At 40.9% G+C, this 27094-nt stretch overlaps 1 protein-coding gene across 1 annotated transcript in view; it reads right to left on the bottom strand.

Annotated features, from left to right (window-relative positions):
• The window catches only part of STARD13 (StAR related lipid transfer domain containing 13), a 281949-nt gene that overhangs the window by 158187 nt on the left and 96668 nt on the right, over window positions 1-27094 (bottom strand). Inside the window, exon 5 of the mRNA XM_072361572.1 lies at window positions 3637-3670. Within this exon, the coding sequence (XP_072217673.1) occupies window positions 3637-3670 (34 nt within the window). The remainder of the gene's footprint in view (window positions 1-3636; window positions 3671-27094) is intronic.

Genomic DNA, 27094 nt, shown 5'->3' with positions numbered 1-27094 from the left:
GAACAGTAAACATACATGTTCTACTATCTTTTTAGAAACAGTAGTATCCTGAAATATGTATAGAGGGTTCTTATTTTACTCATTTCCATTGCAAGAGCTGAAGACCACAGTTTGCCTTCAGTGCCCCAGTACAACAGGAGGAGCTGGAAAGATTTTCCTATTCAGAAGAAGCAAGGACTTTGTTCTGTCACTATTGATTACAAAAGGAACATAAAGGCAGGAAGAGCAAATCTCACCACCTAACATCAGGAGCCAGATGGAACAGAAGCACAGCAGTTGAACAGAAGCCAAAGGAAAGGACTCTCTAATGCACTGGCTACAGAAGAAGGACCAAGTGTACTTGCTTCTAAATTGAACCATACAGAGTGTAACTGTTCAACAGGCCAAGGCCACCAAACACCTGGTGGCCTATTCACTAGTTTATTTTCACTATACTACTATGGGGAGAAGAGCCTGATCATTTTTCAGGCCAAAGTAAGCATCTCGTCCTTATGTTGGAAACACATCCAACTGACCCCATTCACCTTTCTAGAAAATGCACAGGAGCTTTGGATGATAAGGTTTTATTTCTTCTGGTTTATAAGGCCAGAATTTCATCTTGGGTAAACTTGTGTAGCTGGAATAACAGTAGCATGGGTCACAAATACCGTCTCAAGCCTAGGAGAGACTGCAGTGTCCAACCTCTTGTGCAGAGGGTAGAACAGGAAAGCTCATGGATATAAACCTCAGCTCCATCTCCAGCAGATGAGGGCTTCCATGTCACATAAAAGGCTACCAAAGAGACCAACTACTTTCTCCATTGCCACAGCATAAGATGGTTCTGTGAGCCATATCCATTTTCCTGTTCATGCTGCAGTCAACCTGTATTTCCTGTCCAGGAAATGTAGAATGGGTAAAATATAAATGTAAGCATTTATATGACTAAGGAAACAAAAAATATGTAGTCAGTCAGAAATATTGTATGGGTTTGACCTGGAGAGACATGCAGCATCTAGCAAAGATCAGATGGAGTTGCAGTTTCCTCTCAGTTCCTAGAATCAGGCTTTTTGTGGGCAGTGGTCATTCAGCTGCCATATAGGTCAGTTCTAGTTTCTCAAGTAAAGGAGATCTCTTCTTGAAGTCAATTAGCACTGTGCCTGAACAAATAACGCAGGATCACGCTATCTGTTAAGCCTTGGAACCACATCTGCCTCCATCCGAATTTCATAACACATCAGTCAAGGATACCCAGGGGCCAAGGTCACCTGAGGACTTTATCATATTACTGCAGTGCACCATCTTCCCTGCCAGCCCATTGCTGCTCTGCTAGAGACTACATTACCATGCATCAGCAAATCCACCAGCACGCTGCTATATTTAGTGCTTCATACATATCACTAAAGTACAGCATGTGTCAGCTTTTAATCTAACTTCAAATTTTTGTTAGCAAAGTAAAAGCTCATTTTCCCTATCTACCAGTGATGAAGTGTGCTCCGTGTTGGTCATCTTGAGCTATGCGGCGCTAACTTTCATATGCACCAGGCAGCCAGAATGTTGAAGCTGAATAATTTTTGCTAAGAGATATAACAGGAGATGGTAGGAATGCAGACCGTCAGCCAGTCAGGTCTTAACAGTGACTAGCATAGGCTACAAACAACATTTCCTCAACAATCTGATGGCAAGAGGAGCAGCAAACTGAGGTGCTCTCCACAGCACTGCAGCAGGCAACTAAAGCACCTGAGAAACAGATGTAGAATGGGGCCAGGGGACAGTGGTGAAGGACCTGGAAGAAGAAAACCACTGGCAATGACAGCTGGGACAGAGTGCTATACTGCACAGCGATGGAAACGGGGCAGTCCTATGAAGGGCAACACTCCTCAGTGACAGCAAGTATGTGACAGTGGTCAGAATAACAATTTAGCATCAAGTGAGCCACAGTTTCTATCACATTTTTCAGCCATTGTCTTCTAACTGCTGAATGTGTGCTAAAATTCATCTCTTCTTCGGTGACCAAATTTATGTTATCACAAAACAATTCGAATACTTATCACAGTCAAAAGCAGGAGTGCTGTTAACAAAACCATCTTTCTTCGTCGCAAAGAGGTTCTGATCCAGGTAGTGCAAAGAATCGAAAATTGCTAAATCAATCTCAAAATTGACAGAATTTGCTTAGCTTTGGAAAAGCACAGGCACATTTTCCATTGGCAAATGTCATCGTGGAATAAACACTCATACACCCTATGAAGCAGAAAAAAATAACAGTGAACAGCACTTGGATGGAAATACTTCACCCTATACTATGTTCAGCAGCCTCCATGTATGTGTTGACCCATATGAGGTACCTGAACACAGTGCTGCCCTTGTTTTTGCTCAGTTTCTAGGCCAGGACTCCCAGTAGCTCAGATCCTGCATCAGCGATGCTGGCTGCAAAGGGGCTCTGCTCCTAACAGGGCTGTGCTGGCCTTGGAAAGAGCTGAGGGTGCCATTCGGAGCAGAGGCAAGTGCTGCTTTGAGCAAGGAGAAATCACTGAGTTAGCAAACTGGCTTTGCTAAGTCATCTGGGGACAGATGGATAATTACAACAAAGATGTCCAATTGCTTTCATTTTAATTGACACACACTATATAAGCGTTGACTAATGAGACAGAAAAAGCAGTAGGAAATGGGGAGCTACAGAGGTCAGCTGTTTTGTGATTTATTTAAGTAGTGCTAGCTGGCAAAAGCTTCTGTGGGAATGAGGATTTCCTTAGACATTGGGGACATTTCTTCTTGCAGAGCTGTGGGGCTGTTATTAACTTTCAGTAATCTCACATTCTGGGACGCATTTTCTTTTCTCTATAGTTCCTAATTGTGCTTATGACAATTTAATAATAAGGACATTTACCCTCAATTGAGCAAATCATTCAAGCAGTTGCTTACTCTGCCTTGCAATGAATTGGATTTGTCAAATGCAGGTTTAATTGCGTGTTAAGTAGCTTGCTGAATCAGGACCTCTGTGAGCACTGCAGCCTACCTAAACCTTTCCTTAGCTCCTGGCCTGCTAACAGAAGTGGAGGTCTGCATATCCATTTATATAACTCTGCCAATTGCTCTGATCCCCGTGCCCTGCAGGATGTCAGCTGTAGATAAATCATTTTCCCACATCAGTCAAACACTCCAGTGCTGTTAATATTGCCAACCCCACTGACTGTGAGTGAGCTCATGCTGGTGAATGATGGATGCATCACGACTCTACCGCTGGGGGCAAGGCCAGGACAGTGCTTATATTATTTACATTTACATTTTATATGATTTTGCAGAGGGAATCTGCCACCAGCCTCTTCACAAGAGGATCCACTCTCATACATCAGCATACCACAAGCCTTTCAGTGCCATGGCGAGCCCTCTTGCTCCTCCCTGACACTGACAACAAACACTTTGTGTTACCCTTGTTATCACAGAGCTGATATTTCAAGGTATAAACTCAAGGTTGCCGAATTATCATCTTTCCTAAGAACTAAATAAGTCTTCTGCTTCATGACTGAGGGCATGAAAGTAATCACAGCAAGCGCACGAGATAAATAAAACTTGGATATCAGCAATTCTTGTAGGTTCTCCATCAATGCATACAACTGCATGAGTCACAAGTAACACTGAAGAAGTAATGCTGTGTCTTACCTGCTTTCTCCTTAGACAGCTTCTGAAACAGCACCTGCAAGACAAAGGTATTTTTCGTTTAATAATTTCCTTCAAACAGGTTGCATGTTTCAGGATGACAATACATGCAGGTCTTAAGAACTGTCACCACCTTCAGATCCAGAGCTCATCACAAAAAGTCACAGGGAACATCTAAGCCGACTAGCTAAGGACAGCCTGGTGCCCATCCCAAGCTGGACTGCTAGCATGAAGGTGGTGAGTTCAGAGCTGTGCTTCACACAAGCAGAGCATGCAGAACAGGAAGACACAAGGCTCAGCACACCAATGCCTGCCTGCTCATCTCCTGACCATCCAGGTGCCTTTGTCTGAAGGATGGGGACAAAATGACTTTCAAAACTGTATTCTTCATATTTTTCATTACCCTGCTCTGGGTACAATACACCATGTAAATGGAAGCAGTCCTATTAACATCATCCTTGGATGCACCTCTTGGTCCATTACTTTTCTCTTCCATGCTCAGTTCAGGAGGTTATTCTCACTTTAAGCCAGCAATTAAATGTGCATCACCCATTCTCCTCCATGCTACAGTTCTAACAACTCTGAGCAACGCAGCCTGCAAATGAAACTAGTACAGTGTATGAAACTGAGCCCAACCTTTGTTTTTTAAATCAAAGCAAAGGCCGAGCTGATTCTTCCAGATAGCAGTGAGCTCAAAGGTGGGACCTGCCCTGCCTGCCACCAGCCAAAACAGCAGCTGCTCCTCTGCCTGCAATGACATGCTGCCAGTGCCTGCTATAGGCTTGTCCCCATATGGACAGCCATCTGCGTGTATCTGTCAGATGCACTGAGTGCTCTGTTATCCGTACAGTAAATATCTATCCATACAAACGTGCTTTTTGTTTACCTTTTATTTAGTGAAAAATTTTAGAGATAGTGGAAAATTCCTTCTCTGAGCACAGAAGAAAACTGCTTGAGCAACTCTGTTAAGTAACAAGGAAAGCACAGCTGGGCTAGGTAGAGCAGGCTATAGTTGTTGTCCTTTCTGCAAGGCAACTCCACTGTAAAACAAGCCCCTTACTCAGTATGAAGGTCAGCTGGAGCCACAGCTGAAGTTGGTTTGCCTTTAGCCTACAGGGGCCATGTGAGGTGGTCGCATCCAGGCCAGAAATAAGCAGTAGCTGAGTCCGACCCAGGCTTCTTTTCAGATTCCTCTTCCCCTAGATGTTCTATAGATCAGAAAGGATGAATGGCTTTCTGGCTCAACTTGCCTCTGCACTGGCCCTTTCTGCAGAGCTGAAGCAGTACTACAGCACTACAAGCCAACATTTCCTCTAGCAGAATTGCAAATGAATGTGAGTGCCAAGCCCTCAGTAGAGGCTCTGGCAGAAGCAACTCACTTTCTTAGAGGAGTGGGAATTAACAGAACATAGTGGTTGGAAAGGACCTCTGGAGATCATCTAGGCCCACCTTCCGCTAAGGCAGGTTCCCTAGAGTAGGATGCAATTTGGACACATGCTGGGCTGACTGGCAAGATAGAAGGAAGTGCCCCACATGTGTGCTAGGGGCCACCCTTCACAGAAACATCATTTGACCCTTCCACCATGCAAGGAGATGCACTGCACTCCACCATCCTGCTGGGGACAGGCACCTGATTTTGGTGCTAAAACTGCTATACTGGATCTTGGGAAGATTTCTTGAAGAAGACATAAATGATATATGAATCAAGATAAATATGTCAGTCCTGCTTGGATAGCTGCTTGATGTGCTCCAGCAAAACCACAAGGGCACCAGTTATTATACAATCAAGTCCACGCTATATTAACTTCCAAATATTTTTAAGACGCCATACCAAAAAAAGATGCAAATTATTGCTGGAAAAATCCCAAGTGGCAACAGAAAGCTGTCAACTAAAAGTGATTTACGGAAATAATAATGATAATGCACTATATAGCCGATTGTGTAACAAAATACGTTTATTGAAGTACTAGCATCCCATCTGAGCAGCACGACACCATCTAATCAAATATATAGAAACTATGGACCAAGAGAGTACAACTCTAGCCAAAAGGCTGTTGCAGCACCTGCTGCTTATGAATAATAAAGAAATCATTTGCTCACAACTCCAGCTGTAGCAATTTTGCAAGTGGAAATGTCAAACAGAAGCCAAAAACGGATACACTGTGCTGATACAACCATGTTTTATTTGCTAAAGCATGTAAACCAGCACAAAGAAAGCAGAAATGCATTTGACAGATCTTGAGTCCGGAGAGAAAAGGGACATGAGGAAGGCTCAGGGGAGGCTTGGCCTTGGGCTAGGCACTGCTCCACAGCCCTCATTTTTAGTGCCCTGTGAACACTGCCTCACAACTTCTGCTATTACAGGCATGAGCCCCATAGAGATCACCGAGATGGACTCAGAATTTTGTTACCTGAATCTGCACTTTCATGGTTCAACAGATACTTAAAAACAGGCGCAGCTTTGTGTGAACAATCCTACTAAAGCCACTTTTCTCCTACAGAGCCACACATGTGAAGAAGCGTGTTCAGGGCACAGAGGTGAGGAGTGGAGGAAGGCTGCAGATCTACCTGGGGGAGGAGGGAGCATGCAGGGTGCTCAGGAAGGACCTGAAAGACTCACCTGAAAGGCCACCCATGTAGAAACAAATTACTCAAATGAACTCTTTGGATTAAGTGGAAGTGAAGGTAGAAGCACAACATGAGCATTATAAGCTCTACGAGCAAAACAAACATGCTCACCAAAAAATTGTTTCTCTGATGTATACATAATCTTCCATGGTTATAAGAGATCAGGGCATGGAACTCAGCAAACAACTGGATTAAATGATTTAATAATGTCCCAGTAAGCTGATTGTCACATTAAAAGCCTTTTTCTGACACAGAAGATGAATATGGAATGGTTGACTTGAACAACTTCAAAACCATTTTAATTTGCAATGGCACAGGGATTCTGCAATGCCAGCCAACCCCACAACATCACACACCATTTCCAAAAAGAATAACTTTGTATCCAAGCCTTTTACTTCTTTCTTCCCCATCAACGCTTACTAATTATTAGCTATTTAATGCTCTAAATATAAACATTTCAAACATGCCCAGATCTGCCACTGGTTGATTTCAGGGTACCCATTAAAATGTCATCATCCACTCTCAGCAAATCACATTTCTCCAGCATGCAAATAACACTTCTGGATGCTTAACAAAAAGCCAGATTTATTCCAGGTAGGTATGGTATCAAAACTATCACTATCAAATAAACCCTGCCATTTTGACAGGACTGCTTGACATCTGCTGCTAATAAAAGAGACTTTTGGTTTTGTTAGGTTATGCTCAGCAGTAAAAAAAAGACAGCAGCACAACCCTGAGACACACCACTGCCTTCAGAGAAGAAAAATGACAAATCTGTGTGGCTTCTTACCAACAAAATGATGGAGAAGGAAAGCACTTTGAGCTAGAAAAAGTCCTGAAAAGAGCAAAGATCAGAAATCTTGCTGGTTTTTGATCACAGAATTACAGAATCACCGAATCACCAAGGTTGGAAAAGACCTACAAGATCATCCAGTCCAACCATCCACCCATCACCAATGGTTCTCACTGAACCATGTCCTTCAACACAACATCCAAATGTTCCTTGAACACCTGCCAAGGGTGACTCCACCACCTCCCTGGGCAGCCCATTCCACTCTCTGACCACTCCTTCAGAGAAGTAGTATTTCCTAATGTGTCATGGTTTTATGATCATCAGTATTCCACATCATCACATCATGTAGTCTACTGGGGAGTAAAGCGATAATGCCCCAGGTCCACACAGCAAAGAAAAGAAACTATGTTCCCCAGAAGACTGCTGTGCTGATATCATCCCTGCACAGGGGGAACACATATAAGATGGTGTTGGGTCATCTGACTCTCCCTTGCTTCCCTTCGGCTTTGCTCTTCGCCGCTTTTCTTTCACTGCTGCTTGTCCTGACTGCTCAATTACTGTAAGGCCTATAGCTTTCAGATACTCTGTCATTATACCTGATTATTGGCTTCAGCTCTAATTATTTTGCATTCCGATACCATATTTAGTAAAATTAGTTTGTTTCTACTCAGATCGTTGCCGCGTTTTTTTTCCTAATTATTTCGGGGTCCCGTTTCCCTTCTCCGGAGGCGTGGGTTTTGTGAAATCCCCCGGCCCCACTAGTCACCTCACCAGCTTTTCTGACCTTCTTTGAACATGCCCCAGGGCCTCAATGTCTTTCTTGCAGTGAGGGGCCCAAAACTGGACATAGTACTCAAGATGTGGCCTCACCAGTGCTGGCTACAGGGGAACAATCACTTCCATGCTCTTGAATGCTACCAGGATGATAATCTGCTGAGCTTCCGTTACATATAGGCAGTTGCAAAGAATTAAACCAGAAATTTCCATGCAAAACTCAATCATCGGCTTAACGGTTTTATTAGCCCTTTCAGAAAAATTATCAGTTCCTCACCAGATTAGAAAGAAGGGGGAATGGGAAACTGAAGCTGAGCTATTGCCCTGAAAATTGTTCGAGTCAAGGGGTGAAAGAAAGCAGAGAAAATGGCTCCTCAGTCCCTAATCAAGCCAGTCCACTTGTTTATTCACAAGTGGAAAAACATGGGTCCAGATCCACTTTCTAGACTCTTAAGTATTTAGAACAAGAAAACATTGTTAAGAAAACCGTGTTCTGAGGATGTTACTGTCATGGTAACATAGCGAAGATGCACAGAACCAATCAAGGCATTCTGGGTCCTTGCATGATAGCCAGTACCTGTGGAACTGCTCAGTACTGAGCTGCACAGTGTTCTCACTGAGCTGAAGACCTCGGTGCATTTATGAGCACCAGGCCCTGGGAGCTCAGAGAACACAGAGAGGACACAGGAGGCCCTGAGCCAAGTACTGCATGACATGGACACACACAGTCTGCTCTGCAGGGCCTATCTCCAACAACCATGATGAGATGAAAAGCATTTTCTCTATGTTATCTTATGGCACAGCTGTCATAGGCTACTTCAGGAAACCTCCAATATAAGGCTATCATATGTTTTTGAAGCTGTGCAATATGGAAAATGATGTGTTCCTGTTACTACAAAAATACACGTGTAGTCCAAATATGTTATCAGCTTGCTTACTTGAAATTAATGGGTACGTGTGCCCCAGCAAACCATAGATTTGGCCTCTTATCTACCGGTGTTAAGAACAAACACTTATAGAACTTGCTGTACCTTGAAGGGATTTCTAAGGTGGCTTGCTATCTAAACGCAGCCTACCTGCACTGCAGTATGCTATCAAAAATGAACCTAGCCATTCAGAAATGAGTCAGGTTCTTCAGAATTGCAGACACGCTGTTTTCACAGACATCTTAAACCTCTGTCACTTCATCTTGTTTTCCTTTGGAGCATTTAAAGTTTCATGTGGCTGTCAAGAAAAGAACGTAAATAAAATAGAGTCTCATTTTGAAATTCTAACTCATTTATTTGCCTTGAATTGGTAAAATTATACAAATGGTCCTTTTCCCACTTTTTTTTTTCCTGAGGATCTAGCATACAGAATCTTTTAATCATGTGCAAAGAAAATTGAGCTGAAATATTACATGATGATATTTTTTAAATGAGCCTGAGGGATTTAAGCATCCAGAATCCCAAAGAACTCAAAGGACACTGAAATGTCTTTTGAAAACCTTAGGCTTAATATACTGAGGTATATTTTATACTCTAAAAAGATGAAAAACTGTAAATGTCGATTTTATTAACAATAACTTATCATACTTTGAAAGTGTGTTGTATTAATAGTAAAGAGGTATTTTTACTTCCAGAAGCTGGTACTATGAATTCAAACTGTCACACCCCTGCAGCACTGCTGGTAACACCTAGATTTTAGTGAGGGTGGTTCACCTCCAACACACAGGAGCACTGCCTGCAGTGAGTGTTAGAGGGGGTGGGTGGTTTTACAGGATTTTTTACAGTATTAAATCAGCCTAATTGCTGAGTTTGCCACCAGATTAGAAGGCCTGTTGCACCTCTTGACTCATTCGGCTGTGACTATTTATCTTGCGACAGCAAAAAGGAAGGCACGAAGGGAAGGGAAGGGAAGGGAAGGGAAGGGAAGGGAAGGGAAGGGAAGGGAAGGGAAGGGAAGGGAAGGGAAGGGAAGGGAAGGGAAGGGAAGGGAAGGGAAGGGAAGGGAAGGGAAGGGAAGGGAAGGGAAGGGAGAAAAAGTTTCTTTGTTACTGACAAGGCAATTAGAGTTGCTGTTTTTCCCATGCACATTTCTCCCTCTTCTGGTCCCAGGGAAGGCCATAGAGCCATAAGTTTTTTACCACAGTCAGAAAATAGACAGTCATGACAGTGCTAATCAAAAAAGCATGGATCCAAAAACAGATGAAGGAACTCATGTTACCTTAATAATCATGGAATCACTGAGCTTGGAAAAGACCTCAACAACCATTTAGTCCAACCATTTGCCTACCACCAATATCCAATAATAATCCAATCATCGTGACTAAGCTAATTTCATCTCATACTGCCAAGCTACAGGCCACAATTAATTAACTTCAGTTTGATTTTAGCCAACTGAGTTGTGATTTCACCTTCATTTCAGATTTCAGAATAGTTCGCCTGAAATTAAAAACTCTTTTATCTTGACTGCTTCTAGATGGGACAACCCACATCTGAGTTAGCAACTGAATATTAGATTCTGAAATCCTACTCAAAGCAAATCCAAAAAGGTAAGAAAAATCTTCCCAGATGAACTAACGCCAACTGACCCCATGCTTATCTTTCTGTACACAAACACACTGGAAATTTCAGTTGCCATATTTCTCTACAAAGGCTTTTTCTATAATTTCACAGTTTTCACCAGCTATTTTCTTGACACTTTCACCTTATGCCTTCTGAGCTCTGTGAACTGATTTATGTTTGTCTGGTTTTCACAGCTGAAAATGTACTGCTGCTCAAGGTTAACAAATAAAGCAAATAGCATTTTCTCACTTCTTGAGTGTCTCCTTAGAGACCTTTTCTTTTCTTGCATGCCTTTTTCATCATACGGAAAGCAACATTTTTTTTTTTGTTAACGACTGGAATAGTTTATGGTTTAGAATCTGGAGTCCAAAAAACATCATATTGTTAAGAATATTAAAAACCTTATAAAGTTGAATGCAGGAATTCAGTGGCCCACTAAACACATCCACTAGATTGATCACCTCAGTGTTTCTTAAAGAAGGTAAACAGGGCTCCATTACAAAATTAATTAGTAGAACAGATAGGAGCAGGAGATTATTTCAAAGTTGAAGTATTACTTATCTAAACCAGACATACCGCGGTAACTGAAATAAATGCACTGTAAGAGATTACCCATAGCAGGAAACAAATGGAACAGGACATTGTGGCTTCCTAGTTTTGTATGTGTAAATGAAAAGCTGGAAGATTAAGCAGTAGAGTGCAAAAGGCCTTTAAAATTCTAGACAACAAACCTGAAATTACTATCCCAGTCTGAATTTTAGTGGCCACTTCTCCTACGTTGAGTTGTCATTATAATTACAATGCTGATAAATAGCCAGAGATGTAGGAAAGTTCCATAAGGCAAAGTCAGCTAAGAGTAAAAAGGCAGTAAAATTAGATATGGAGAATATCTGTAGCTTCTGTGGGAAGTAAAATGAAGATGAGTAATGTGAAGGCTGCCCAGAACTTATACTGAGTAGGAGACTGATATGCTAAGCTTAAGGACTTCAAGGTCCTTATGTCTCAAAGCAAGAAAATAAGTTTCAGACCTAAATAGGAGGTTTAGATTGCATATAAGGGAGATGTTTTTTACAATAAGGGTGGTGAGGCACTGGAATGAGTTCCTCAGAGAAATGCCCCATTCTTGGAGATGTCTGAAGTCAGACTGGATTGAACACCCATCACTTTGATTGAGGAGTAGATGTCTCTGCCCATTGCAGGGGAGTTGGACCAGATGGCCCATAAGGGTCTCTTCCAACAACATGATTCTATGATTCACTTATGAGAAACTCTTAAAGAAATTCTGGGTGCAAGATTCTGTTTCTTGAAGAGCTGAAGAGTAGATTAGTTTGGGAAGAAACAAAGTGTTAATAGTGGGGGGCAGCCTAAGAGTTCAGTGCTCATCAATCCTAAAATACAGGAAGCTGTCACATAGAACTATGCATGAAAGTACTAAATGCATGAAATAATTAAATGTGTAGAGAAGCAGAAAAAGCACAGCACAGTTTCCAAATGCAATACAGTATCTCCTGTAATTATACAGACTGAGAGAACAGGTAAATGCATTTGATCTTTGTTATGGAGAAATGCACAGGAATAACAATCTGAAGTTCAGTCTCCTTGGAGCCTTCTTTTCTCCAGGCCAAACAGCCCCAGCTCTCTCAGCTTGTCCTCATAGGAGAGCTGTTCCATCCCTTGGATAATTTTCTGGCCCTCCTCTGGATGCACTCCAACAGCCCCACGTCTCTCCAGAGGACTCCACATCTGGATGCAGTATCCCAGATAAGGCCTCACCAACACAGAGCAGAGGGGCAGGATCACTCCCTTGCCTTGCTGGCCAGGCAGCTTTGGATGCAGCCCAGGATACAGTTGGCTTTCTGGGCTGTGAGGGCACACTGCTGGCTCATGTCCAGCTTGCCATCCACCTATACACCCAGGCCTTTTTCAGCAGGGCTCTGGTCTATCCTTACAACTCTCATCTTGCACTGATAGTGGAGATTGCTATGACCCAGGTGCAAGCTTATCTGTTGTTGTTAATGTGCATGCTGTGACCAGCTGGAGCCACCCTTGAAACAAGAACACAGATGACCCACCACAGAAATAGATGCCCCTTGTGCCCTGAAGGTGATCAGAGCAGCAAACCAGGATGCTGCCAACCAACACCATGTGGCCACATGCCCCTTGGTTAATTGCTCAGGGTCTTTGCAACACTTTCTACTTTTCTTTTCCTTTTCCTTTTCCTTTTCTTTTTGTCTTTTTTTCCTTTTCTTTGAAATAGGCTTTTATGGAATTTGATATCTTAAAATCTAATTAAAATCTAATATGAAAGCTTGGTGTTGTGTTCTTGCACATCTTGCATGAGAAGCAGGCAGTTTTGAAGAAATGTATCAGTTTGGTCTGACCGTTCAGCTCATCCTCTCTTGTTCCCAAAACCCACCCTCTGCAATCACTTCCTTACAGGACACAGTTGTGCCTTGTTTCAGCAAATTCGGTTCCAATGAAAATGCAGAAAAAAAGAAGTCCTATTTATGTTTTTAACTTTGGCAAATCCCAGGAGCAATTAGCTATTCTGAGCTCTTGACTCTGCAGCAGGAGTAACATCAACATGCTCAGAACTGTTCAAATATCAATTAATGCTCAGTCCTTTGCTAAAATAATCAGGTATGCGTCTGTATAAACAAAGGCAGAAGCAGAAACTGGAGATAACGTTTCCAGTTGTCATAGTGCATGCCTGGGGGTCAGGTGGAAATGGGATGGGGCAGAGGTGGGAGGAAGAAAGACAAAAAGGAGAGCAATGACTGCCAAGAATAGGTGGACAAAAGTGAGAAGTGAGAACAGTCTCTATTTATTTAACAGTCCTGGAACAATGCGGTGACTCACTCACTGCTATCATTTTTACCCTCTCAAGTAGGAAGAAGTGCTGTATCTATTTTAAAGATAAAATGAAGTGGAAACGTTACAAGAGGTCACCAAAGAACAAAGAGAGGAATGAAATCTGGGGATCCTGCCATCCTGCTGTGGGAAATTAATGACTATTAAAGCAAACAGTGGCAAGCAGTGATCCACAGCACAAAATGAAAACCAATCCTTGCAGCTCTGGCTAGAGCTGTGTGGTTATTTTAGCTTGCTCCAGAGCAGTACATGGCAGGGAATGAGCTTCAGACTGCCATCAGCAGCATTTGCGTGTATTTACTATCAAGTGTCCACAGACGTGGTTTACGATGCTGAACTCTAACTGGATATCAGCTATTCTTTCTGGCAGTCAATAAAATGTATCATTGTAATACAGCCTTACCTAAAAATGCTCTTTTCCTAGTAAACTGATATAATAGCAATTAGTAAAAATCTTGCTCAACGTCTTATGCCTTGTGAGGAAAAGCAAAACTAAAATAGGTTCAGTGCTCAGCTTTCAGTAAAACAAGCAAGCAAACAAAACCGGGGCAAACTGAAGAATGGAGTTTGAAAAAAGTCATTGACTATTACAGAAATTGTTTATTGGCACTCCTGAGAGCATGCATGGGGAGAAGTTCTGGTGTGACAGCAAAGGCTGATGTCCCAAGGAGAGGCAGAGATACCAGTTGCTTTGTAACTGATGATTTTGTAAGTACTTTATCTACAATTTCAGATTCTATATGACATTTTTGTACTGGAAATCTGCTGCAAATATCTTCTAAGGTCTGATCTGTCTATCTACCTAGTTATCTATCTATCTGTCTATCTATCTATCTATCTATCTATCTATCTATCTATCTATCTATCTATCTATCTATCTATCTATCTGTCTGTCTGTCTGTCTGTCTGTCTGTCTATCTATCCATCAGCCTATCGATCTATCTACCTCACTCCTTCCCTATTTACTTACTTACATCTTTGTATATTTTCTGTACATCAGTTTGCTTTTATGCCAGATTTAAACAAACGGCGTGCTTTCCCCACAGGGGGCTTCATAGCTCTCCTTTCCTAAGAAAAAATTGCATGTCTGTCAGCATCACCAGCAGCAGGTAAAGTGATGCCACCTACTGCAGCATCTTACACCTCCAGGCTAAACTCACATGAGATTTCAGAAGCCACCACTGTGTAAGCTGCAGTCTACAAGAAAACGAACCCTTAACTGTGATGTCAACTCACATTGTTTACTTTCAAAATTAACTCTTCATCCTCTATAGACAATTCACTGAACTGTAAGTTACAACTTCCACAGAAAGGTATACGTTTCCCCTTGCTGTCTCTTTTGCTGTCAGCAAATGCTCAAGTGCAATTCAGATTACTAACACATCTAAACAACTTCAGAACTCTGTGTTCCCAGCCATCTGCAGTACATTATGCCTTACCTTATGTCCTTCCTGCTAAGATTATGCAGAACAGCAACACTATGGTGAGAAAAGTTGTGTGAATTTATGCTGCATTAGGAGTCAAGAACCTCTTCTGCACATGTGAACTGAGCACGAGGGCTGCAATGCAGCAAAAAGGACCCAAACACAGGTATAGCTTGAAATGATTTAGACTAGACATGGTTGATGCCAAGCACGTGCTTAAATCTTTTTCTGAGACATGACCTTTGTCCACATCTGAGCAGAATTTAGTGTAGAATTTATGGATAGAAGTTGACCATTCTTGAACACAGAAAGTACAAATCCAAGGATTTTCATCATTATCACTTACACCCACTGAAAACCAATTATTTCTATACGCAAATTGTGATGTTGAGCCATATTTTACCCAGCTCAGTAGAAGCGGGAGACTGTAGGCGGGAGTCCCCCTACCACACACATAACTACAAGCTACCACCTCGCCATGCTTCCACCCCAAATAACTACCTGCACCATATGACTGCCTTTGACTCACCCACCTGTCAAAGTTTTTCCCTTCAAAACTGCTGAGATTCTCACAGAGTAAAGATTTGTGTGCCCAACTACCAATGGTGACCTCCAGCAGGTCAGGGCAGCACTGACTGATTGAAGGAAAGAATGGATGCTCTTCAGCTGGCCATCATCATCATTCCTACAGCTTTGTGTGGACTACTGCTTAATCCCTTTGGTCTCTAACTTCTGCATCCAAGCCCAATTGCAAACCAGAAGTACAAGATACCGGGATATCTGCAATAATAACCATACCTCATCATGTATCCTTCCTTGTCGTACAGATATCATAAAATGTCTGCACGGAAGCATTAATACTTTGACATTTCTGCATTACACCATGTTTAAAAAATATGAACAAAAGTCATAATGAGACACACAAAGTCCTGTGTGCATCCTTCCATCATTTGCTCTCAGCAGAAGAGCAGAGATTTGTTAGGGACTGGCTTCAATTCCCTCCAAATCTCTCACTCACACAAATACACACACATCATACGCATTCCTGCATAGCCTAAAGCAGCTTGAAAGTCATTTAAATATACATACTACTGACTTGAGATATTTTAAACCGAAAAGGACATGCTTTACTTCTTGAAATAGGATAAAATAATTATGATCCCACAGGGAGGTTTTAAAATTGGCGTGTACTATTTCTCAGCTGTCACCATCAGCCAAAACAAATATACTTGCAAAACTATCTCTGTACCTTTTGCTCCCATACGATGAACTGATTTTATGCTTCTCTGCAATGCAGGCAAACATTTCATTTGTCTTCCATTTCTTATTTTTTCTTAGCTAAGCACCATGACCTTCCTAAAAATCTTCAAGGATCCTTTAGTGGAAAGCTTCACAATCCTCTCACAGCATTACTATTCCGGGTAGCTCAGTATAATCTTTGAACTGAATTTAAGATTATTAAATTCCAAGCAAGAGATATTAGGTAGGTTTAAGACAATTAAAAAAAGATTAAATATTTCAAACCGTTGCCTAACATTTGTCGCATAATTCTTATATTGCTAATGCGTATCATGGTGTATAACTGACAGATTGATGAGTACTTTTACAACACCTTGCAAATCTGCTTGTCCTTAATCACTAGGAGACAAATATCCTTCCCTGTTTTCTGTTTCATAATTCAAGTGAATGACGAGGGCTTGAAATTTGTTTTTACAGTTAGATTTAAGGCACTATTTGTCTTTTGAGAAGCAGTGGTTTGACAAAACACAACAGTGCTTTGGCCCATCTTAAACCAAGGAAGGTCTGATTTATACAAACTGAAAGTCAGGTCCAGCAAGGACAAACTTTTAAAATGAAAATTAATGTTTTCAGTGCTGAGAATGGAAAATCCTTACAATAAAAGATGTGCCTACAGATCCGTATCTATCCTCTCTGTGTATAATTTTACTCACAAAGCCGTAACAACTAAAAGACATAAATACTAATTCACAACACAACATCTGAACTCAACAACTGACTATCGCTCTTTTTAAAACCACTTTCTAATTGGTGCATTCTAATTTTTCAGGAAGAATTAATTAAAGGCAAAATGCTTTTGAAGGTCCCCTCAGTGGGTAAAACCTACTAATTAATGTAAGAAAGAAATCACTTTTCCTTACGTCTTCTGCATGGGTTTCTGGAATACAAAAATAAAGAAGAGTATAAAGACGAAACAAATAAAAGAAAGAATAACAATGTCATACAATTTGTTCTTGTACAAAAGGTAAATGTATTTCCAAGTAAAGGCCTGGAGGACAGCTCAGATAGCAAAAATAGCAGACAAGAGAAGCATCAGCAGTGGATTATCAGAGCACATTTTTGTCCTAGGAAGACTTCCTAGAAGTCTTTCCTAGAAGCCTCAAAAGTTGAAGCAATCACGTTAGTACTTCTTAAGGTAATGACATGATAAGAAAAAAGAGGTGTTGTTACTGCACTCCAGTTCATAGCAAGATGTCACTGAGGATATGCAACTGCAGTAGGATGGGACTTCTAAATAATTATCAGGATCTGTTTAGCCATGGAAGCATGGAGCTTCATACAATTACATTTTCAGAGGCTAGAGTCTCCTTTGCCACTGTCCACTTGACTTCTGAAGAAAAAGCCCTGAGCTCCTTCTCCTTGGACAGTACACTGAGTCTGGAGGGTAGGACCTGAGTCCACTCAGGATCTCTTGCACCCATGAGAAGTAGAGAGAAATAATCTTAAGGGTCAAACCTTACCATGAGCTACTAGAGATCTGCTGAGAATTAATTACAGAGTGTCTGCAATTTTGACCGGTTTATTATTTAAGTTAAAATGTTTAATCAATTAACAGCAGTATTTATCTCAACAGTCAGTTGCAATCTCACATTCCGGGCCCACCGATATTTCTATGCAGTATTTAAAACTTATCTGTCACTAGAAATGCCTAGTAATGCTTTACTGTTGATTAAAAGAAGAAACGTTCAATTAAAAGATTAACTAGGTAAGTGTTTCCACTAAACCAAATACAACAGCAAAAAAAATGAGAGACAACGATGCACCTCACAACAGCTTCTTTTACCTCATCATGTATAATGACTATGCACCGTGCCAAGTTGCCTTATCGTATGTACAATGAAAGAATGAGAATAATAATACTGGTACTAGGGTGGAAATGGTTATACCTATAAATTAGTCTGACTGTGAGTTTAAGGAATGATCATTATATCACTTAGTTTTTTACATTTCAAAATCCTAGTAACTCTTTAGTCTCAGTGGATGGCTATGCAAGCCCAACCAGTGACCAAACACTGGCCATACAAACCATTGTGATATACAGGTTGGAGTTCCTCAGATCTCCATAATGAACATTATTAAGGCTCTTTACAGAAAACAGTTTGACATCTTGCATTTTCTCAGTTACTGAAATATTCACCTTTGTTCTACTCTAAATACAGTTCATTGGATACTGAATAGTGTTCTGGTTAGAACACTTTGGTTTTAGCAACTAAACAGTCAGACAGATGACAATTCTAGGATGTCTGTCATCTTAAACTGCTCTAGAGGAAATAAAGAGATTTGAGAGTCATTTTATATCAGTACAAGAACACACCCATCTCACATATCTCCACCAGTTTTTGATCTTGTGTTACAATTTTGCAGCTAGCTTGTCCTTTCTAGTCTTTTGGTGGTCATTGAATTTTTGAGTGTCCATTTAGAGCTTCTTTTTGGTATAAGCTTAAAGAACCAATTCAAGATTGCAACATGAAAATGGTGCAGCCTATCATTAAGACAGTGTTATCATTTTTTACTACTTGCATTACAAAACATTGTAAATTCAGGATGCAACCAGGACCGAGTTCACTTATGTATGGGAACTAATATATATGACAAACTGAGTGAAAAAACATTTCTAAGTATAGGATGAAAAGTTGACCCTTGACTCAAAGGTCTTAGAGCCTATATTTCATTCTAGATGCTTCAGAGATGGTAAGCTCTGATATGTAAATGTGAGGGGGACAGCACTGCTCTGTTATGTGCCCACTCACAAAAGGGTAATCCAAGCTTGGATCTCAAATGGATGGAGAATAAAATGTGTAGAGGCTGAGGAGCCTGAGGAGCTCAGAGTAGTCCCCAGTGAGCAGCATTTCAGACCTGCAAGCTGTAGGTTCCTGTTCCAGGAAAGAGGCTGTACAGATAGCTCCCAAGAACTGTAGATGTTGCTTGTAGAGGATGCCTGTGTGCCTACTGCAGACCCTTAACATTTCTGAACTGGTGCCAACAGATAATGGGTACAAAAAAAAAGGCCGCTTTTTCCTGACATTTGTTATGCCTTTATCAAAGCTTTAAGTAAAAGACTGAAACCTGCTATTTTGCATGCAGAAGGAAACAGGTATTTATGTATGATTTCAATATGGCACTAATTTCCCAAGACAGGTTGTTTCAGCAGCCATTTTAGGTCATAAAATAAAAGATTATGAAAAAGGTCATAAAAAAAAAAAAAAAAATAACAGAAGTATGTAATGAATTCCTGACAAGTTTTACATTCCCCTTTAAAAAAAAATTACATACACCCTCCCTTCCTCCCTTCGCTCCAGCAAATACCATTCATGTTTAAGATTACATTATTTTTCTCCTCTTTAGCTGCCGGAGTGTGACTCGTTCTCAGATTGATTTAATTACAATTATAGACCTTGTTCTTCTGGCGTCACAAATAAAAATTAGGAAACATAAAGGAAAAGGTCAATATAGGAGGACTGTATCAGCCAGGAGATGTTAAACAGTGCCATTAGTGATTACCATTGCTTTCAGCTGGGTAGTTGTTGCCTAGTCTAAGATTAAGTACATTAATACAACAGAAACTAGCTACACTTCCCTTCTATCCACCTGAAAGATGTGTATAATTGCTATGCCACAGATCACTGTTTTCAGTTCATGGGCTTGAGAGTGAAAAATACAGAATAATTTAATAAAAGCAATGTGACTGAGTTACTGTCAATAGAATGATAAAGAAAGATCAGACATCCCCGTAACAAATGCATGTGTTTTTCTTTGAAAGAGTTGTGAGTTTGGTGATAATTTAACATCAACTGTTCTAAGACGTAAGTACAGTTGAAAAGGTTTCCTAAAATATGCTTGCAAAGGTAATTTTTAAGCATTATTACTTTAGAGATACTCTAAGTGTAACATTCAATTGGAGAGCAGGGTATACTGAAGATACTGTGCAGTGTCTAAGCATTGCTACAGCAGTGGATATAGTCTGTGGTTCTGATTTATATGTTTTGAGGTAAAAGTATATTTAGAAAGCAAGTCTTTTCCTGACCAGACCTATCTGTTGTTTGTTCTGAAGCTGTTTCTAGCATACCAGAGAAAGCCTGAGCTTAAGAGTCTTCCTTTGACAGAAAGCCTGTTCAGCAGTAATAACAAAGAACATGAAACTTTAACCCCTAGTAATGACTGTAATTATTTTTATATTTTCATATATTTTCATATATTTGCAGAGAAAACCTTATTAGAGTGTAGGTACTTAACTGCACTATCCTCATCGCTGTTCTTATCTAACAGCCTATGTTATTCAGCTAAATATCTTACCCCTGAGTCTCCTCAGTTTGTTCTGATGAGCTGACATGGTTGCAATAAAAAGCACAGCCACCTTCATGGTTTTGCAGGGAAACAATTAGTAAACTAACAACACGGAGCATTTCAGGATCAATTTTCTCTGCTGGAAAAGTTCTATGAAGACAGTACTGGTGGAGCAACACTTTGGAAGATGGTATTAATGCCACAGGAGAGAAGGAGAAATAAATTGTTTTGGTACAGAGATGCTGATGCCAATCTACTTTCTTCAGAATAAATACATCTCAATTAAAAATAAATGTAAATGTAAATGTATAATATAAAAAATAAATGTAAATGTAAATGTAAATGTAAAAATAAATGTGTGCCTCCAAGTAGACAGAAGATGTTTGTGTAAGTTTTTGAAAATATTTGTATTTCCAACAAGCTGAAAATTAGGGTTATATTTCTACAGCAGCGTTAGTCCTTAAAAATGTATTTGCTGAAATCTCAGCAGGTAAATGACATCAAACTCTTGGCAATTCAAAGCGGTGCCTTGTAGTGCAAAGTAACATGACGCTTAATGAAGTATATCCTTTTGTGAATTAGTGTGCAACATAGAAACCACGATGATCTCTTAAATGCAGAACCATGGACGTGGAGAGGATTCAGAACACTGAGAGTTTTCATGAGGAGAGCATGAAAAGAAAGGGATGGTCTGGAAGGAAATAAGAGACAGCACAAGAGATGTTCAGAAGTATAGAAAGAATAAGAAGTATATAAAGGAATCCTGTCTTACTTAATTTGTAACTCCACAAGGACATCCAAAAAAATGAATTTTAAAGATGGAAATAGGGAACAGCTCTTTCATGATACAGGACATACCATGGCACGTTTCCACAGGAAGCTTTGCGATCAAGAGCTTAGCAACAGGCAAAAGCTACTTAGATATTAGAAATACTTGTAATTTTCAAGATAGATAGCGCATTTCTGAAATGAACAACCCTATTTCCACAGAGAAGCCAAGTTTTTTGGATGAAGGATGAGGCCTAACCCACCAACAGCTTATATCACGTAAGGCAAGTGGTGCCATTCCTTGGAATTTCTGTTTCTGGTCACTCTGAAAAATGACATAGAGTATCTCATCCAAATGGTAAGTTCTAAACATCTAGCAAGTATTCAGGGACAAGTTAAGCTGAACATTAGAGTACATATTGGTTACCTTTGTAATTATGTTTTAAAGTAACGAATAGTTGAGAATGAAGATCCTTCCATTTTTTACTTCCATTTTTTCACATCTTTGCTTCCATTAGTGGAAAACTCTAGATATAATCTGGGCTGTGCAACACTCATCGAACTAATTACAGTATAAATTTCTGCTCAATTTGTTTCACTAAGCATAAGTTGGAAACTTCTTGGGAAACCCTTTCTGTGATATAGTGAAATCCTTCCTCTATATAAATCATTTGAAAGAATATAAGGAAGGGAGAAATCCATTGAAATGTAGCTCTTAGAAAGCTGATGAATAAGCTAATCTGTTACTGAGTGCTCAATGTTCAATTGTTTAAAAATGGCATAGGAACAAAAACTGACGAGAATGCCATTGTTCTGAGCTATTTTCTTCTCTTAATTAGTCCTAATGCTATTCTAAAAACTATTATTCTCCATGCCGTGTGTCTTTGATACGAACAAATAAATACGCAAAATACAGAAAATGAGTACAACATCTTCCAAAGGGAAAACTCGCATCATAAATTGGAATTGTAGCAGTGAGTAAATTACTGGATTTAGGATTCTTTTAGGAAAGAAACTGAATATCTTAAATTTATTCATCAAAAACAATGGCACAGTGCACATACATGCAAAACCCAGCAGAAACAAGGCAAGGTCAGCAGGCTAATCACTTTGGCTTATTTCCCTTTTCTGTTCTCCCATCTGCCTATTTTCTCTCTCTTTGTATTTAAAAGGAACAACTTGAACTCAGTTAGACTAAAATTTGACCTACTTTTCTTGTTCCTTTTAATGAATTTCTTTTTTTTTTTCTTTTTTTTTTTGCAACATCCATGCAATTTCTATACCTTTTACTTCACACACGGTTTCTCTTCAAAGCAGCCTAAATAAAGCCATGCTTCTGCAACTTATGAGAAAGCCTGTAACAGAACACTGGTGACCCATCACCAAGGATGGATCTTTGCATTCAGACAGTGTCGTATGCAGGACTTCTGCCTGTGTGCTGAGAAGCGGGTCATCTTAAATTAACATGAAGTTGTAATTACCAAGGCTGAAGATCAAACTAATAGAAGCAGAATCTCACATTTCAGGAACATGGTGTCTCGGGAGTGTATTTTCACATAATTTTGTGTAAATAGATTCACCTTGTTTCATATTAAAACATGGCACTTTGCTCTGAATTACCACTTCCCAGCCCAGCCCAGCCTAAGTTAGTCATTAATTAAAGACTGTGGAAAAGGCATTTTATCAGCAGTTGAGTTCAATCGTTTGAGAGGAAAGAAAACAACCTTAAGTACAGAACTCAAACCAAGTGCTACAAAAAGTCCCCTGTTCAGGTATCAGCCATGCCAACCTCAGAGAAGGAACGTTTAGAATTGCTTTTGGATGGAAACAGAGCCAAGACTGAGTGCAGAAAGGGGCAAACTTGCCAACCTGATATCAGCTCAGGGCCTAATAACACACCAGCCTGCAAACTCATTCTTACACCTGCTATCAGGTCCGTTTGGGAGTGAATAAGATTCCTACAGCCACACCTCATGGAAGGCTCTGGGATAAGCAGTGAAAAAGTCAAGCTACAGACTGAAGTTGCTAGAGCCTGCATTATTGCTTTCTTCCTCAAACTTATCCCCCTATTCCCTTTTTTATTTTGGGAAATGGGTATAACATTAAACAACAACAAAAAAGCTATCAGAGCTCTAATAAGGATGGAATACTGGGCAAAAAGTGGCACATAGACAAACTTAACTGGAAAGAGAAGATAAAAAAAAGAAAATTTAAAAAAATCTGTTGAAATAAGTGATGTTAGATTTATGGGCCCCACTCAAAACTCAAGGCACAGCCATGCCAGAATTCTCTTTGAAGCTACTTCCTGTTCTTGGGAGATTGCATGCAGAGGGTAAGAGTTTGAATGTGGCTGCCCACCTGTATGTGATGGAACTATGTCAGGCATCACATTCATATTACTTTGTTTGGGCTTTCTGAGGTCTCTGAGAAGATTACAGAGGGAGGTGGTCTGATGAAGAAAGAAGGAACTGGGTACCCACAAACTGCCTGTCTCTGGACCAGAAGAGTTGCTATTTCTTGCCATTTCTAATGGATTTAAAACAAACCCAGGATATCATCTTAGATCTTCCTCCAGTCTCTTGCAAAAACAGAACAAAACTAACAAACAAAAAAGATTCAGGAAACCAGAGGCCAGTCAGTCCCACTGGCAAAATAATGGAGCAGATCTTCCTCCCTAATAAGGCACGTGGAAAATAAAGATGAGATTAGTAACACGGCTTCACCAAGGGCAAATAGTGCCTGACAAACTTGGTGGCCTTTTATGATGGAGTTACAGCATCGGTGGACAAAGGAAGAGCAATTGGTGTCATCTACTTGGACTTGTGCAAAGTCCTTTCAAAGTGTTAAACACCATCCTGCATGACATACTGGTCACCAAATGGAAGAAAAATGGATTTGATGAATGGACCACTCACTGAATAAGGAATTGGCTGGATGTTCACATTCAGAGAGCTGAAGTCAATGGCTCGGTGTCCAAGTTGAGACCAGTGATGAGTGGTCTTCAGGGATCATTGCTGGGACTGGTGCTATTTAACATCTTTGTTGGCAACATGGACAGTGCGATCAAGTGCACCCTCAGCAAGTTTACAAATGGCACCAAAATGATTGGTGCAGTTGACATGCTATAGGGAAGGGGATGCCATCTAGAGGGACCTAGACAGGCTTGAGAGATGGGCTCATGCCAATCACATGAAGTTCAACAAGGCCAAGTACAAGGTGCTGCACCTGGGTTGGGTGCAATCCCAAGCACAAATACAGGTTGGGTGGAGAACAGCTTCACAGCAGCCCTGAGGAGAAGGATTTGGGGATGCTGGCTGATGAAAGACTCAACAGCAGCCAGCAATGTATGCATGTAGCCCAGAAAGACAACCATATCCTGGGTTGCATCAAGAGAAGTGTTACCAGAAGGTCAAGGGAGATGATTCTGACCCTCTTCTCTTCTCTGCTCTGCTCTCATGGGACCCCACCTGGAGTACTGTGCCTGGTTCTGGAGCGCCAAAACCAAGAAAGACGTGGAGCTGTTGGAGTGGGTCCAGAGGAGGGCCATGAAGATGATGAGAAGGCTGGAGAGAGAGACAGAGACAGGCTGAGAGAACTGGGTCCTGGAGAAGGTCCCAGGGGGGGATGTTATAGCAACTTTCCAATACCTGAAGGACCTGAAGCTAAGGAGGGACTTTTTATTAGGGCATGTAGTGACTGGATGATGGAAAATAATAGCTTTAAACTAAAAGAGGATAGATTTAGACTAGATATTAGGATGATTTTATTTGACTGTGAGGGTGGTGAAACACTGGAACAGGTTGCCCAGAGAGGTTGTGGATGTCCCCACTGTGGAGGCGTTCAAGCCCAGGTTGGATGGGGCTTTGAACAACCTGGTCTAGAGGGAGGTGCCCCTGCCTATGGCAGGGGGCTGGAATTAGGCGATCTTAAAGGTCCCTTCCAACCCAAACCATTTTATAATTTATATAAGTAAGTCTGAAAGAGCTTTGTTTACCAGCTTGTACTTTCAGATCTGTCATGAGATAAGCAGGTGGTGCTGAATTACGGAGCTCATGTTGGATACAACTTCCAAACATAGAGGAATTGCACTAGTATTGCTTGAACCTTTACTGTGGTAAAAAGAGACGAGGAGGTGCTCCGAAAAGCTTTCCACTGCACAGATGCACACATATTTCCTCTAAGCAGATCAGTATAATCTGTGGTGAGGGGTCCTGAAGCCCTTCAGGGTTGTCCTGCCTGAGGCCTCTGTCTGAAGAGGACTGAGCAGGGCCCCCTTTCCTCTCCTCACTGGCAAATGAAGCAGAGACTTAACCCAGAATTACAGACTTAAGCCAGAGACTTAACAGAATTGCATAATTCTGGAATAATGTGATATCTGGTCTGTTCAAGCAGCACAACACTGGACAGTTTGGCCCCTCTGGAAAAGTGGAGAAAGAAAAAGGATGCTGCAAAGACTCTTCTTTCCAGCACACCTTCAAAGAGCTGTACATGTGGGTAAAGAGTTTGTGGCAAGGATGGTTCTCTTAGCTTCTCAAGGAGTCTTCTACAGGAGACAAAAGCGTGCATCTCACACTTGAGATAACTCACGATAAACTAAATCCCACAGTGCATTTGTAAAACTCCAGTCTTTCCTTAGAAGAGAAGAAAGCATGAAACTGCTGTGTTACAGTGCAGCGTGCATCCAGGGCAGCCTGCAGGGCCAGTCTCAAAAAGGAGCTTTTAATATTTTGAAAGGTAATCTCTTCCATCTTCTCCAGAGCCATACAGTTTCATAGGGTAAGAATTCTGTCCCAGACAGCATGGCTTGGGAATTTACTACTCTCTGCTGGAGAAATGCTAATGAGCATAGCCTTTTATCCAAAACATCTAAATGTCTGGAGTTCTTGCCAAATTGTTTGCTTGTTTACTAAGAAGTAAGATTGCTCCTCATGCTGAGAAGTTGCAGCAGCAATTGGAGAAGCTGATGTAGGGGGAAACTAAGAGAAAATGTGAGTCACATTTGGCAGCATCCATCAGTACACATCAGTATATCAGCACTTAAGCCAGTGCTTGCTAAAGCAAGTGAAGTAATGAAATACAGTCCGATCCATCAGCATTGCTGTATAGGTCCGCATAGGCAGATGCAGAATATCAATTTGACCTGGGATGCTGTCCCAAAAGACCTTGGGAAGGCTTTCACAGAATGATTCCAGTAATTCTAGAAAGGCCTCGGGCTATTTGCACAGCAGAACAGATGCAGAGATAGAAGATATTCCTCTCAGGTACAGAACGGACTGACTGCTGGAAATGCCACTAGCTGGCAGAGGAGAGACAGAGTGAAATCCAAGCTGTCTTTCCCCATCTCCCCAAGGCTGCAGTGCATGTCCTGGGATGGGCTTCTCTGCTTTTGATAATGAAGAGTTCAAAATCATAGTCTGGATCACAGCCTGGATCTACAGTCACAGCATAGGATCCAGGATAGGAAAAAGGAATCTGCTTGAAAGTATAGTGCTCCCTTCGGTGTTCCTCTCTCAGGTACAAAGCTGAATGCTTGGAAAGGCTGCTTATTTCACTCAGGACAAAGAAATGTGCCTTTACAGAACAAAAATGCTTTTACAAACACACAAATATATTGCAAAACCTAAAAGGACAAAAGTCATGGAAAGACAAAACAGTGACAACAACCATGGCTTTCCCGTAATAAAAACCTGAAGGGATTTTCAGCATTTCAGCTCTGCTTACTTTCAGCTCCCGCTAGCTGCTCCCAACAGATCTACTTTTAATTGAACTACATAGGATTAGGTCTTTTGTATGTCCGATTATCTGATCTTTTTATTCACACGCATTTGTTATCAATGTCATGCTTACCAAACGTATTTACTTTATATCAACATGCATATGTACAGATGCACGTATAAATGAGAAACATCTACGTCTCCTGGCCTTCCTTCCAGCTATGTAACTGCTAAGCTATGTACTCAACTATTACCCCTCTAAAACTGTTCTTTTGATCCCAGCTCAGTTACAGTTTGCTGCATCTTGTTCTCATTAGGCTGTAAAATTAAGACGGTGGAGGAGAAGGGCTGTGAGAAAAC

This window comes from Excalfactoria chinensis, chromosome 1, assembly GCF_039878825.1.
Source record: "Excalfactoria chinensis isolate bCotChi1 chromosome 1, bCotChi1.hap2, whole genome shotgun sequence".
Taxonomy (NCBI): Eukaryota; Metazoa; Chordata; class Aves; order Galliformes; family Phasianidae; genus Excalfactoria; species Excalfactoria chinensis.
This window is presented reverse-complemented; position numbering and strand designations above follow the sequence as displayed.